The sequence below is a fragment of the Lepidochelys kempii genome, chromosome 1 (assembly GCF_965140285.1).
Source record: "Lepidochelys kempii isolate rLepKem1 chromosome 1, rLepKem1.hap1, whole genome shotgun sequence".
NCBI lineage: Eukaryota > Metazoa > Chordata > Testudines > Cheloniidae > Lepidochelys > Lepidochelys kempii.
This window is the reverse complement of record NC_136380.1, coordinates 262,139,476-262,154,706: the sequence shown is the minus strand read 5'-3', so window position 1 is coordinate 262,154,706 and position 15,231 is coordinate 262,139,476. Positions and strand designations below refer to the sequence as shown.

The 15,231-nt window shown below is 46.3% G+C and overlaps 1 protein-coding gene across 1 annotated transcript; it reads right to left on the bottom strand.

Annotated features, from left to right (window-relative positions):
- Positions 1–232: 232 nt before the first annotated feature.
- WBP2NL (WBP2 N-terminal like) lies at positions 233–14,454 on the bottom strand. The gene is made up of 8 exons (XM_073327239.2): positions 14,354–14,454; positions 9,740–9,848; positions 7,893–8,028; positions 6,132–6,224; positions 5,041–5,232; positions 4,342–4,461; positions 3,426–3,502; positions 233–2,361 (listed from the first exon to the last, which is right to left on the bottom strand). The coding sequence occupies exons 1-8, from the start codon at positions 14,410–14,412 to the stop codon at positions 2,314–2,316; spliced, it is 834 nt and encodes a 277-aa protein (XP_073183340.2). The 5' UTR covers positions 14,413–14,454; the 3' UTR covers positions 233–2,313.
- Between the last annotated feature and the right edge of the window lie 777 nt (positions 14,455–15,231).

Genomic DNA, 15,231 nt, shown 5'->3' with positions numbered 1-15,231 from the left:
TAACTAAAGGCCATTTTCCCACTCTAGTTCTGCAGAACAGTTAAGCAGTGCTCAGTGGGGAAGGGGGAGGGAGGGACCATGCATTGGTCACAAAGCCACAAAAACAATCCCACAACCAATTATGGGGTTTTTGCAATTCTTATCCTATCCGTTCCATTTTTCTTGCCCATCGCACAGCAAGCTGTTGGTTACTACATCAGAACACGCACACCACTGAACTGACGCACAGGCCTGAAGATTCCAATGCTTCTGTATTAAAGTGCAATGCAAAAGATATTACAAACATTGATAGTGGAACATTTTTAATTCCAGAAAGTTAGAGAATCTTTGACTCAGATTAAAAAGGCTTCTTAGAAAAGGAAGTTCCTCCCTTGCAGATGGCTGCTATGCGGAGGAAGGTCAGGCAGCTACAGGAATACACACCGGTTGTGTGAGCTTTGCTTGTACAATAGCCTAGCACGTAGGGAGCAAAGGGGAAAAAACAGTCCCTACCCCTGAGTGAGAACCGGGTGGGGAGGGGCTGAGCAGGCCCTACACTGGGAGTCAGAGGTTCTCCACTAGACAAGTGTGATTCTCTTTGGAGAACAAGTTTGCAGGGCATCAGTTCCTAAGGGAGAATAGAAGGTCCCAGCTGAGTTGCTCTATTCTCAGTAACAGCTGAGGGTTAGCAGTAACATCTACATTACAAAAAATACTGGTTATTGATGGTGAACGGGCACCGCCTCACCACAAGGGGATGCCACGCAAGCAGGAAAGAGCCATCCAGTTACCCTACCTCCATTGAAGAAACAAACCCACCCCACCCACCGAGATTCTCTTCCTCACCCCCACTACTGTTCAGATGCCAGCACATTCACACCAGCATGGCTTTAGTTGCATGTGGAGGGAAGACAGACCACTCTCCCATCTCCACCCACCCCCCAGTGCTTTCTAGGAAAGCTAGCCCGGGGTATGAGGCTCCTCAGCAGGCAGAGCAATAGTTTCTGATCCCATCCCTATGGTGAGGTTATGCTCTCCTTGGTGAAACGTGCTGTCAGAGTAGAATACCCTAATACTTCTCACTCACCCGCACCTGCAGCGTGGCTGCTGCTGCACAGAGGGGCCAGTTTCTAGGAGAATGAAAGGAAGACTTGGATTAATTCCCACTCCCATTTGCTCAGAGCTCTGTAGCCCAGATTCCACTCCCCGCCACCCAGTCCCAATTTGCTTTTCTACTGCCCATCTACACGGAGATGCTGCTTTTAGAAAGCCACTGCCTATTTCCAGGTTAGACGCACGAGTTTCTCCCAAGTCTTTCATCGGCCGCCTGCATCAGGTGGCCACAAAGTCTGGCTTTCACTGCACTGAAGAGACCTGCTAACACATCCCCCTCTCCTCAAAAGTACATTTACAATACAGAAGAGAAGCTTCTCGCAACAGAGTGGAGGAGGAAGAACCAGGCATCCTTGGATGTCTGCACACCCCAGCAAGTGGGGCATCTCGCCTCTTCCAGCCATCACCCGTTTTGAGAGAGGCAGGTTTCCTGGGAAAGGAGACAGGTGCATACGGGGGGCTTTGCAGTGTCCAAGGCAGGTGTAAAACTGCAGCTGTGTTAGCTCTTCTTGCCTGCAGGGCCAGTGATTTAGCCAAAGCCAGTTCATACTTCCCTTGCTGCTGCTGCTGAGTTAGCATTGTACTTGGCCTCTCCACACTGAAGCCCACACTGCAAAATGCTTAACTAGGCTGAGTGTGTCTCAGGAGTCTTCCCAGGTTACAGTGTGGCCCAGTACAATGAAGCTTACGTGACACAAGCCTCCAGCACTTCACTCGATTCCTTAAAAAGGGAACAGCACCAATGAAAAATGTAACGTGCTCCTCCTTTATACCAACATGGGGAAACCCAGCAGCCCATTGCCTCTTTCCTTCTCACTTACTGTTGCCTCAGAGGAAGTTTAAAACCACTCTCTCAAACCATTTTACTTCATTCAAAAAATCAAGAAGCTGTAATGTTGTATTCCTACATTACTGATGTGCTTTCTCTGCTGGCCTAAGACTTCAGCCCCCACCCCCAAACTCATGGCAAAAGCCTCGGAGGGACAGCGCTCTGGCCCTGGGATGTAAAGCAATCAGGCAAGAAAACACTGCTGCTTCTGCTATTCTACTTGTATGGTCATGCTCAATGTTTAAAGAGGGCAGGTGTTACGTCGCCCAATGCTATGTCTATTATATACACGCATGGAAGCCTAGAGATACACTGAATGAGGGGGTGGTGGTGAGGACAGAAGTGTCTTTGGGGAGAAGGAACGTGAGCAGTTGGTGAGTGGGTTCCTTCCGTTAGTTGTTCTTTTTCTCAGCAGGAGGTGCATAAGGAGGCGGCTGGTCCTGCAAAGTGAGAAAGGATCAGTCACCACGTCTGTTTTATCTATAATCAGCAGCGTTGTGTGTAGCCGTTCAGCTTTCCAAGCATTCCCAGGCTTAGCTTAATGCACCAAACCTTTGCCTTCGGCTACAGCTTGAGAGATACTGAGCGGACAGTGACAGGTGTGAGACCTGTATGTTAGGCTACAGCTACCCATAGCCATGTCTTCCCAGTTTCAGTTACGTCCCAGAACCTCTGCCAGTTCCCACAATGCTTCAAATGAGGCACCACACACCAAAAAAGATGAACACAAAAAGAGTCCCTTTAAAAGCCCATCAGAACGTGTGTATTTCAGAAACAGCAGCACTGTGACTGGACGTTGTTTTAATCCTCATCTTCCTCTCACCCTCCCCAGTGACTCTGTGGTTCCTGTAGCAGTTTGTTAGGACAGATCTTGTCTGTCTCCCCTAGCCTAGAACAGTCTAAACCTGTATTACCCCTTCCCTTTAAGTTCCTAAATCTGGCTACCCCCATTCTTGCAGAAGCTGAGAACTATATATTGTTTCTGTATAGGAACAACTTTCATGAAGGTCTTAGAGTTCCCTCCCTTCTTGATCAGAAAAATACTAAGACGGATTCCAGGAACAGTGATTGAGTATTTTGAGGAGCCTTCTTTGTAGGAAAGAGTGGATAGACCATTTCTAAATAGCATGGTAAAACAAAGTGATTGTAAACCTCCTGCTTTGGGGAACCAATTGCCTGTGGGGGGTCAGGAAGAAAAGAGACCTAGACCCATCTTAGTTCAACTGATTTGGTGCATGTGGGTGGGTCCACTCTCCTCTTGAAGATCAAGCACTGCCCGCAGCTAGACTAGATGGGCAAACAGCCTGCTTGGATACACCCAGAAGCAGGATACTAGACTTGGTGTGATGTGGCACGGCATGGGCTATGCACTGTGACTTCAGCATCTGCTGCAGTAAGATGACAAGCTGCCCAGGATTCAGCTGTAGCAGCTGAACAGCAAGTGCGTTAGCTCCTCTTACCCCTTTGCCCTCCAGCCCAACAGACAACTCAACCAGTTGCTTACCATAGGCATATAGACATTGTGGGGATTGGCTGGGTTGTAATAGGCACTCGAAGCTGCTTCTGCTGCTTTACTGCCACCTACAGAGTAAGGCCAAAAAACAAAAACAGTCTTCCTAAGTGCTTTACAAATAGCAAATTCAGCTTCCCAGCCCCCCACCTAACAGAGAGAGAGCATACCTATTTTTCAGATGGGGAAAACAGAGTCCTAGACAAGTTAACTGGCTTTTCTAAGGTCACAAAATAGGTCTGTAGCAGAACAGAGAATGGAACCCACATCTCCCAGCTGTGCTTAAACCACCAGACAATGCTTCCCTGTTAACAGATATCCTGGGCTTTACAGCTCTCTGGGAGTAAGACAAGTCTCCCCTCACATCAGCTAGGTCACACTTGATTTTAGCCTTAAGATAACCCCAGCATAGTTGTGGAACAACTATGTGGAACTGTGGCTATTAGCCAGGCATAATGCTACACTATAAAATGAACTGATAGTATCTGGCAGCAGTTTGACCTATACCTGTGGTCATCAATGCAGACCACCTGTTCCAAAAGGATCCCCAGGTAACACTTTCAGTAGAGTCTCCTTCCTGCTCTAGCAGGTGGCTTCTGTGCCATACCTTTTAACACAGCTTTCTTAAGCAGACTCTAGAGACAAGAGGTGCCAAGAGGACCAGCTTGCAACATCAGAGCCAGCTCTCTTAGTTTTACTTTGGGCCTGCTCATGAGAGCAAGGGACTTGCTCATGCTGGACAGAACCAGTACAGTGCTGGGAACGGCCATGTCATCTTCCCCCACCCACCGCAAACTGCCTAGAAATGGGCAACTCAAAGAGCCTGTAACGAGAGAAATTCCATCATTCACATCTGCACCAGGAACAATCCCTTTTGGAACTGCAGCGAGAGTCCCTCCCGCTCCCTTACCTGGCATTCCGGGCTCCACCCAGGCTGTAGGAGCTGAAGGTCCTGCGGTAGGAGGGCCAGGGTAGGGGGGAGGAGGAGCCATATACAGGGGGTTCATGTCAGGAGCGGGTGGGTACATGCCTGTAGAAAGGAGAGAGATTCACACGGTGCTTTAAGTAATTCCTGTGGGACATAGCGCAGGCCTAGTTTACAGGCCTGTTGCTTCTGTCCAGAGCGGATACACACAAGTCAAGGCAAGCCATCCAAGCTTAAACAGCAGCAGCTCCACAGTAGGATTTTATATGGCTGTAGCACCTTTGATCCCAGAGGGCTTTGCAGGCAACAATCACTCCCCGAATTTGCCAGCCATTCTCTGCCAGAAGGTGTTACCCAGCTTAGGATGTTGTATCCTTTATTTCCTGTCCCACTGGATCTCTAGGGAGACGCAACAATACTCAAGCTGGATTTTACCAGGACACCCCAGCCCTTGCAAGGAAGTGCTTCAGTGACCCAGAGGAGTCAGGGCCCTTATAAGACTAACAGTGCTGCTCAGAGAGAATGGACTGCTGCAATACAAGTCATCCCCCAGCTATGTTGGGGTCTTGTGTTCTTTACTCTGACACGGTCCTTTACAGCTCCCAGTACAGACAGCACGCGCAGTCTGCCTCTCACACAACACTGGTATGTTACAAGACGTTGAAGCCTGTCGGAAGGCTTTACCTGGAGGTGGTGCGTAAGGGTATCCCATGGGTTGCGGAGCTGGTCCATATCCATTCATTGGTGGGGGCACATAAGGGTATGGTCCATTAGCTGGCTGGGGGGCAGGTGAATAACCTCCTGGAGCAGGGGTGTACCCCGTAAAGGCAGGCATATAGCCATAGCCAGTATTCTGGGCAGGAGCCCCTCTGGAAGCTAAAAAAAAATTAAGTTTAGCAAGTTTGACTCCGCACACTGCCATGCAATTAAAATGGAGCAGCAAAGAAAAGGAAGGAACGGTCATGAATTTAGTTTGATCTGTCACTGCAACAGAGCTATGAGCCACTGAGACCTGGAGTGACTGCTTTGCCTGAAACCCATCTAGCAATAATCTCTTCTTCTCCCACGTTCACACACTGCTGTGGTAATTAGCTTTGCTAGTTTGGATGCTGGGGAGCAGGGTTGGACCCTGAGCTCGGAACAGTTTATGGAGAGGACTCCGATTAACCCTGTTCTGCAAAAATCTACACAGATACTAGCCACTAAAGCTCCCCAAAACATCTCCACTAAAGAATGTGGTTTCATTTAAAAAAAGGTGGAATAACCCCACACATTTAAGTAGTTTTTCTGATCAGGAAAATCTCTACAAAAAAGTTTTTCCAATTAAAATGAATTTTTTTGTTTAGATTTATCATCAATTTTTGGAAGTTTTTCTCCCTCCACTCTATTTTTAATACACTCTCTCCCCATTGGAGAGGGTTGGGTAAACAGTGTGAGAGTATAGTTCCCCCATACACCACTGCAGTCTCATTTTTTCCTACTTTTTCCAGTTGGAAGACAGAGGAGAAAAGATTTAACAAAAAAAAAAAAAAAAAGGAATTGGGGGATCATTCCAAGAATTGGGAATATTAAGTTTTTCAGTTTCCAAAAACCAAAGCATTAAGACCAACAATAGGGTGTAGAATGAAGACAAAAGTTCTCATGGAAAAGTCAATCTTTTTTGATTGAGAAGTTTAGAAGGGTTATTCGCTCTGCTCACCCCAAGAAGTTTACTGCAGCAAAAGTTAGCCAACTCTTCTAGCTAAAGAATAGTCAAGCCTCTGAAGGTTACTTACCATTAGTGGCAACTCTGAACATCAACTGTCCAAACTCAATGGCTCCTCCACTGTTGAAGGTCATTTTAAAGGAAGCCTGCCCTTCCCAACCCCCTAAAAGAGAAAGTGGGAAATACAAATGAAACCATTAAAATACTCTAAAAGATTAACACCAAGAAACTAGTTTGAATTCGAATACAGATTATTAGTTGATTTGTTTCCTAGAAGCTCCCAAGTTAAACAAGAGACCAAACAGGGTTTGGACAACGGCTGCAGACCTGCCAGCAGGAAGGCACCACCAGCTTTCTTCGCACTGGTCACTCAGCCCACTTGCATACAAGATAAATCTCAGGGAAACGAGGAGAAGGTTTGTCTGGGAATTTCCTTATTTTTTAAAGGGAGAGTCTAAAACATGGACATGTAAAGGTTGCTGTAGATCTAGATTTTCTGCTAGTAGGCTAAGAGAGAATCCAATTACAAATACGACATAGAAAGGACACATTTTATTCAGCGGGAGCCTGCCCACTGAATGGGAGTCCTTCCACCAAACTAAATGGACTTTGAATCAGGGCCTGAAACTCAAGCCAGGATTGGAATCAAATATTCCATCAGCAGACTCTTTACCCTCTTTGAAGCATAGGAGCTTAGATAAAGATTACAAAGTTTTAGGCCTAACAGGAGTTTCTAGAAATTCATTAGCAAATGTTAAGACTCCAAGATAAATCACCCAAACTGTACAAAAAGGCAGGTTTCCTTATTGGAGGACAAGTGGATAAACAAAATTGGGAGTTTTTAAAGCAAGTTGTCAGATTTTCTTTCTTTTCTTCCAAGAAAAGTTGTCAGGAGGGATTATGAGAAGTTTGGGGGTTTTCTGCACATTGTTAGAGGAGGGAAAAAAACCCATCAGGCATATAAATTGAAAGGAAGTGGCTGGTTCCACAACACACTTAGAAACACTGCATTGCTCAAATTTTATTCTTTCCTGTTGTCTTATCAGTAATAGTTTGGTAGTTAAGCTTGGACAAGTTACCCAACGAATCAGCAACCCACCTCTATACTTCCCATCATGAAGCAACACCCCTAGCCAACAAGAAAGGCTGGGGTAGAGAGAAAGAATTTAAAGAAGTGACACAAACAAACTGGCATAGTAAAAAAGGCATCCAAGATCACTACAGTGTACGTGCAGAATAGATTATGCAGAAAGCTCTAGCTATTCAAGAGCCAGAGTGACCCAGATATGGAGTCACCACTACTATAGCAGAATCTCCACAAAGAGTGATTTTATTGCCAGGAAAAGGTGAAGAAAGGTCTGCTTATCTCCAGAGACATGTGCTCACTTTGTACAGTCATGAATAGCAGCCAAGAAGATCAGCATCTGAAGTTGGTGAACCCATCACCCGCCTACCCTCTCCACCTCCCTCTCAAGCTGAGCCTACGAAGCAACTAACACACGCAGAAATTTAAAGATCGAAAATTGCTTGATCTTTAAATTTCTGCGTGTGTTAGTTGCTTCGTAGGCTCAGCTTGACATTTGGATCATATAACATTTGGATCATAGTTACAAGTTTATACTGGACAAAAATATCCACTATGAGGCTTTTTTTGGCTTTCCACTAAACTTAGGACATGCCTATATGAGGAAACTGACTGGCATATTTCACTATTACTATGCCGGTCAATTTCTCATGTGGACAAGCCCCGGGTTACAAATTCAGCAGAAGGGAAAAAGTACGTGGGAAACTCAGTTAAGCCTGCTTGGAGCTGCAACACATTAACACATACCCCCTGCCTCAGCCTGGATCACGCCTTTGATGTAATTGGCAGAGAAGACAGGCTGCTCGATGGAGCACCCTTTCACCAAGTAGAATGGCATCATGAAGGACATCAGGGGGTCCTTGCCTTTAGACACAAAGATCATCTGCAAGATAGAGGGACATTTTAAAGCTGTTAATTTACAGTTAGTCTTTATACCTAGAGTGAAAGAGGCTGTTTCAGAAGTGTTCAAACCAGACACTGCTTTAACAAGCTGGTAAAGAGAAACTAAAGCTCTGGAACAATTATACATGCAAGTTCCTATTCTACAGCTACATAGCAGTTTTCATCCCAAGAAATCCAAAATAACGTTATCATATATGTATGGCTCACACACCTGAAACGTGTGCAACTTCCATGGTAGCGTTCAGTTGACACCATGTAAATTAAGAAATATTTTCTCCCTTTAAAACCTCAAATTACTGCACTATTTTTGTGACAGTATGCAGCACTGTGGCTTGAAGCTCCATTGCACTGAAGTGGACCAGAAGTTCTGGACTGCTTAGACGTGTGGTCTTTCTGCCCAAATCTAACAGCCTGTTTGAATAGTAACTTAGCAGTTACTATGACCATTCTTAAATAAGGAAAGCCAGAGGCAGGGGATAGAAGAGCAGTGCCCTGGCCTAACATTCCCCCTCTCATTAAAAAGGGTCTAATGTCACAGGCTACATATAACTCACTGCTGCGTACAGAAAAGCTACTACATTGAATCTTACACAGCTATTACACCCTTCCAGGATCTAACTCATTTGTGCGTCCAGGGCTTTGGCAGATTCAGTGCAGCATCTCTCGTTAAAGCTAAAGTCAAACCAGGACACTCAAACCAGATGAGCAGTGGCCGTCTACAGATGTACAAACCAAAAGCTGTGAATTAAGACCAGCTTAGTTCGTTTGGTGACTGTCTCTAGAGCAGCACCGGCTAAGTGAAGAATTCTAGAGTGCTGCTGCACCTGAAGACTGGATACAGTCCAAAGGGATGAGGAATACTTGTGGGCATGCAAAATTTTGCATGGGCCACCTCATAAGCCACAGGACTGAACACAGGAAAGATTTACGGTCCGTCCTTCAAGCCAGTACAGAACTGACCCTTTTAGGAGGTTCTCCGGGGCTTTCCTAGTCCAGGTTTTTGGACTACACTGAACAGTTTCCCCTAGTCCTTTGTACGTTCACTCATCAAAACACTTGCAGAAGCATCTCAGCCCCCCTTCAGTAATCCCTGGAACAGCAGGAGAGGGTTTTTTGCCCCCAGTTTTTAGCTTTCAAATGTTTACTAAGAAGAGGTTTCAATCAGGTTGGCCACTGTGCCTGTATGATAAGCCTTAACAGGGCAAAGCCTATGCCCATACAATGTACTCTAGGTCCCGTAAAAATCAACTCCTGTTCCAGTTTAAAAGGCTACATACAGCAGCAGCGAGAATTGAGAAGCCAAGTTAAACAGGGGTTGGTGTTCAGGACAGACAGAGGCTTTGGATGTGCATATGGGGGGTTTCTTGTTTAAACCACACACACACTCTCCTCCCTGCCCCCCAGCAAGGATTCTGAAGGAGACTTTCAAAGGAAATAGTGGAAACCCCAGCGACTGACACTGAAAACAGGACAATGTAAAAGACACATGAAAACATACTGTGTAGAGAACAATCTGGAACGGGCCCTAGCTGGGAAAGGAGGCTGTGGAGAAAAGGACAAGCATGACCTGTTTCCACCACTCTCTCCCATCTTGAATTTGTAGCCTCCTCATAAGTAGGAGATTTATCCAGTCATTTACAAGTCTCTGGGACTAGAAGCCTGTGGGAGAACGCTGTTGGCTCAAGACTTACCCTGTAGGGGGTGAGGTATACCATTCCCTTCTTGGTGCCTTTGAAGATTTCAGCCTTGTCAGACACATCACTGAAGGAAAGCTCCACATCTTTACAATGCTTAAGAATACTGAGGAGGAGGAAGAGACAGAGAGACATCAGGGATGCACAGTATTAAACACAGTCCTAAAGCACATGCAATCAACATACGTTAGTTGGCATGCCAAGGAACAGGTCATTTCCCCGAAGGCTCTGTTCAGATATGGATCCCACCTTCTCTCTCTGCATATGCACGCATCGTTTATGCTACTCTCTCAATAAGTACAACACCAAACCCCACTCTGCCAAGGGAAGCCTCTAGCCTCAGGACAGTTTGCTTCTCCTTGCATTTCCAAAGCCACTTGAGACAGTTGTTGGGGAAACCATTCATTTCTCATTGAAAGAGACCGAGTACGAAAGGTCACAGCACAGAATAAGCACAACGGACCTCAATACTTCTTTCTGGAATAAGCGTGTTGCCTCAGAGCAAGTCCCTGTCTGACTAGTCCAGTATCCATATGTTGATGCTACACAGGAAAGCATAACCCCAATAATGCAACCCCAGTTGTGTCAACTGTACTAAAGAAGATGCTTCTTCATAGCTAAGCTAACTACAGATGCTGTCACTATTTCCTGTAAGTGACCGAGGACTATCAGCAAAGATTAGCGATAAAGAACAATGCATCCAGGGATAGGAGAATTGGGGAAACACTGTTCCTGGTGGTGGGGTTTAAACTTATTCAATGATCTAGAACAGGGAGACAACATGATAGTTAAGTTTGCTACAAACACTACCCTGTGAACACTAGCAATGACAGGAAATAATATAGAGGGATTTAGGGATAACAAATGTGAGTAGAAGATAAAGTCAGTTTGGGAAAATGTGGGGAAGTGATCCAAAACAGATAGACAATCAAAGAGAAGCAGAAATACTGACAGACTTAGGGAGTGACAAGTTTACAATGTATTATGCCAGAAAAAAAAAAGTGCACTGCAATTCTGAGCAGCATACAGAGGCATCATAGATGAGGTGGTTACATATGTATGGCCTCGATGAGACCATATTTCAAATGCTCCATTCAGTTTTAGGGACCCTGTTACAGAAATATGGGTGAATTGGAAAACAGCAAAATTATTGAAAGGGAAAAATTAAAGGGACATGCTTCTGAAGAAAACTACTGAAAGCTAGATAACATTTAGTGGAACTATTTAAGGAGACACAGGATAACAATCCACAAGTACCTGAAAGGCGGAGTTGTCAAGGACGGAGGGAAATTTAGGGTATTACTGAAAATGTAATACTCTAGTCACAGTCCTGCAAGGCTGGGAGGGATAGACTGAATGACCTAATAGGTTCTCTCCAATTCTCAGATGCTATGGGGAGACAGTTCTTCGTAACTAGGGCAATTGCTCATGTCTAATCCAGTTCTGAATCCCACCAAACTTTGCCTCAGCTATATTCTATGGCAGCAAATTTTATAGGTCACTTTTACATTGTGCAAGAATAACGGTCATGTATCCAATTAAAAATGTGTCTTTATTAAAGAGCTTGTTTTAATCATACTTTATACATATGTAGGTAAACCCAGCACTTAATACTTTTAGTATACCAGTGCAGTGGTAGTTACATTAAACCTACTGAACAATTTTACCTAGAAGTATAGCACTGTTACAGGAAGGGCTGGCCCCGTAGGGCAAATTGGCTTCACCCCACCTCTGACTAAGCTTTGTCCCAGGTAATGGGTTTGAGGTCAGAGATCAAGTGATATCTGGCAGGTCACCTGGCTCTTAGTTAAGAAGCCAACAAGTAGCAGGTACAGGGAAAGATCTGGAAAGGGGCCAGGGCCTGGTTTATTTAATTTATGTTGGAGTTTTTTTGTTTTGAGACATGACCCCAATCCTGAAGAAGAGAACTGAAATTCTGCTGCTGTTAGGAATTTATATACAGTTCAACAAGATCGCCCAACAGCTAACAAGGAAAACTACAGCCGGTCATATAACATTTGCCAAATATTACTTGACAAGTTTTACAGTTTTGAGCTTAATAATATTACTTATTATTTTTCTGTTATTCACCCATCCTAAGGGTAATTTAGTAATCTAGAAGGCAGTTCTCTTTCCCCCACTACTCCACTCAATGTCTTGTGCGTGTCCAGGATCTCAGAGCTACCATCACGCAATTTAAGCAGATTGCTTCCTGACTTGCAGATCAGGCCCAGTGCTAGTAGCAGTACCATCCCCAGACACCTGGTTTGGATTTCACAAGTAAAGTTTCTTCCTGCTACAAGGAGGTGAGGAATTTGCTCTGCTCAGATCCAGCCGCTCCCCCGCCCCATCTTCAGAGACAGCATTTTGCTAGGTCCACCCCCTGCCCTAATTAGTTACTGTTTTGTCACCTACACTGCAAGGGACTGAACTTGTACCCTAATCAGTACCGCCACCAAAGTCAATTACATCTCCCCAACAGGGACAGGCCAACATACAATTGTATTTGAAAGCAGACTGCTCACATACCACAATTTTGCACAGAGGCTGGTGACTTTTCACCAATGATACTGTTTGAAATACTAGAAGTAAACACCAAGCCTGAATAGTGAAACTAGACTAACCAGTTTCATGATTTTTAGCCATGTTTGGTTCCTTTTTCATGCACTAACCCAGTGCAGTTGTTTCAGGTCAGCCAGGGAACCAAACAAACCCCATGAGTCCATTGTTTTTAAATGGCACAAAATCATTGTATTTGTTTCAAGTTTGGGAAAACTCCCTCTTTTAAAATAAAAAGGGGGGGGGGCACTGAATTAGAATGACTATGTGCCTTTAGATTATACCAGAAGACCAGACATTGACCATCAGACAGGGCGCTTTTAGTGCCAAGCCACAGCTTCAAGCTCCGAGAACATTTCAGATAGCACAGGAAGTACCACCATGGCCACTCTGGCCTACTGGCTCATTCCCAAACTCTGAAACCCTTCAAGGGTTTCAGATTATCCCAGAGGGAAATGGGTTGCAATGGTTGTTCTAGGTCTGAAAGGACCTACTGCCAATGACATCTCTATGAGATAAACAGAAAGAGGGAGAGAAAAAACATTCTGTAGCTTGGGAAAGCCCAAGCACAATCAACAGGTGGAATAAACAATCTAATAAAAGGACCATGGGTGCAGCTTAATGTAAAAGATCAGTGTCTGTATAGGTGCTGCTTTATTTTCATGGTTCACCAATTGCGAATAATTGTGCCAAACCTTCATACAGAATCAGACCAGGAAAACACAGGGCTTGTCCAAATCATTCCTCTCCAGCTCCCTATATATGAGAAGCAGTCTAGATGTATCTTTTGGGCTACCAGAAGAGCAGTATTTCTGTATTCTGCTTATGAGGCACCCTAATGAAGCGAGGAGGCCTGGGTGTTTGATCTGATTTTGGTGGTGGGTTGTTTTGGGCACAGTCCCATAAGAATACTATGGAATCTTTAATGGATATGAGCAGTCAGAGACTCAGAATTACATCTCATTTGAAAAAAGCAAAATAGGAGCTAGGAAGTCAGTACCTTCTCTATATAACTCAGTTTTTTAAAGCCAGTGCAGATTTGTGGACAGAGAATTATTCAGGTCGCAAACTAGAAGTACATTTAATATTTAAAAGTATGTTTATCAGAGTAATTTACTGCAGTCTATTCAGAAAGTGACTACTTCCCTATCTGCAACCTGAGCATATTTAATTCAGACCTCAGCACACACCAAAACCCATGCAGATGCTGCTAATGACCTAGTATTGCACAGTGTTAATGAAAGTGCATGTAAGGCCTTGTGATGTAGCTCAGTCACTAATCTGCTGACAAGCTGCAGCCCATGTGACTTCGGATTCACTCGTATGCATTTCCTCTAGGGTTGTCACGCCCATTACTAGCGAGCAACAGCTTTCGGAACAAACAAACTCCCCTGCTGCCAACTTGGGAGCTGGTCAGAGAGCACAGGGACGCAGAAGTCAAGGAAACACTATGGAGAGAAGAAAAGCCCCTTAAAGAGAGCGGGCTAAAGGAAGCTGGGTTGATCTGGGCAATGACCTAATCAGGGCTCATCTCCCAGGGGCCTCAGGGCAGTTCCCCCAAAGAGCTGGACAGCGCCATAGACCCACCCTCCCCGCCTCAGCCTCCTCTCTGCTCACTGCCGGACACACCTACTTTCCCCACCAACGTGTTAGTTACTCTGAAGCCGGTCACCTCTGGCAGCTGGTTTTAAGAAATGAAATTAGACGCGGATTAATCCGCGACAGCCAGTGTCGCGGGCCGGGCTGCCTCAGCCGGCCCAAAGCGGGAGACCCGGGGCCGGAGCCGCCGCAGCGCCAGCAACGTAAACAAACGAAGGGCCGCAAGGCCTGCGCCGGGGGCGGCCCGGGACATCGGATCCTCCCGCCACGGGCCGGGGCCAGTGACCGGACCGGGCGGGCCGCGGCTCGGGGCCGGGCGAAGCGCTCTGCGGGCAGGGCAGGGGCTCGGAGGGGCCGGGCCAGGCCGGGGATCTGGCTCAGCTCGGGCCGGGCCCGCCTCAGCCTCGGAGGGGTCCCCCCCCCCGCGCCCGGCCTCGCCTCGCGCCCCGGTACCTCTCCCCAGGGGGGGCGATGACCCCGCCGCCCTGCGAGTGGTTCCTGTTCAGCGCCATCTTCCCGGCCAATGACAGCGAACGCCCCCCACCCCCCGCCTTATTCCGCGGCCCCGCCCCGTGACCTCATCGCGCACGGCCCCGCCCGTGACCTCATCGCGCACGGCCCCGGCCGCGAGGACTCGGGACAGAGGCGGGGCCGGAGGGAGTCGCAGGAGCGGGAGCGAGCGGCAGAAGGGTGGCTGGACAGATGGGGCGGATGATGGACGGGCAGAGCGGGGTTGACAGACAGAAGGACGGAGAGATCAATGGGTGGATGGGCAGACAGAAGGACAGAGGGATGGGTGGATGGACAGACAGGTAGGGGCAGAGGGGCGGGTAGGTGGACAGAGAGGGGCGGAGGGATGGATGGACAGACAGAAGGATGAGAGGGATGGGCGATGGACAGACAGGGGGACGGAAGGATGGGTCTTTTCCAGTTTTATAGTGCTTGGACAAAGCTGTATCTGAATGGCTCATTTATGCATCTGTATTCTGTAAGCTAAAATGGTTTTGAAATATGCCTTCTGTCTCTTACTTGTAAGCTTTTTAATCAAAGAGCTGTCTGCTCTTGGGGTTAGTGAAAGCCACATTTTTGTTTGCTTGTTTCTCATTGGTCTAGAAGGGCCAGTTTGATAACCTGTTAATAAAAGGCCAACTCAAAGAGGTAGGAGAATATTAACCTGATGAGAAAGGACAAACGAGAAGAAAAATAGCGTAATGCAGGTTGAGGGTAAGCAGAAGGACGAGGCCACTGAACCAGATTCCAAATGGTTTCACCTTGCTAATATGGTTTTTTAAGGCAATGTAATGTGCAGACCACCAGCTTAATTCAGAATC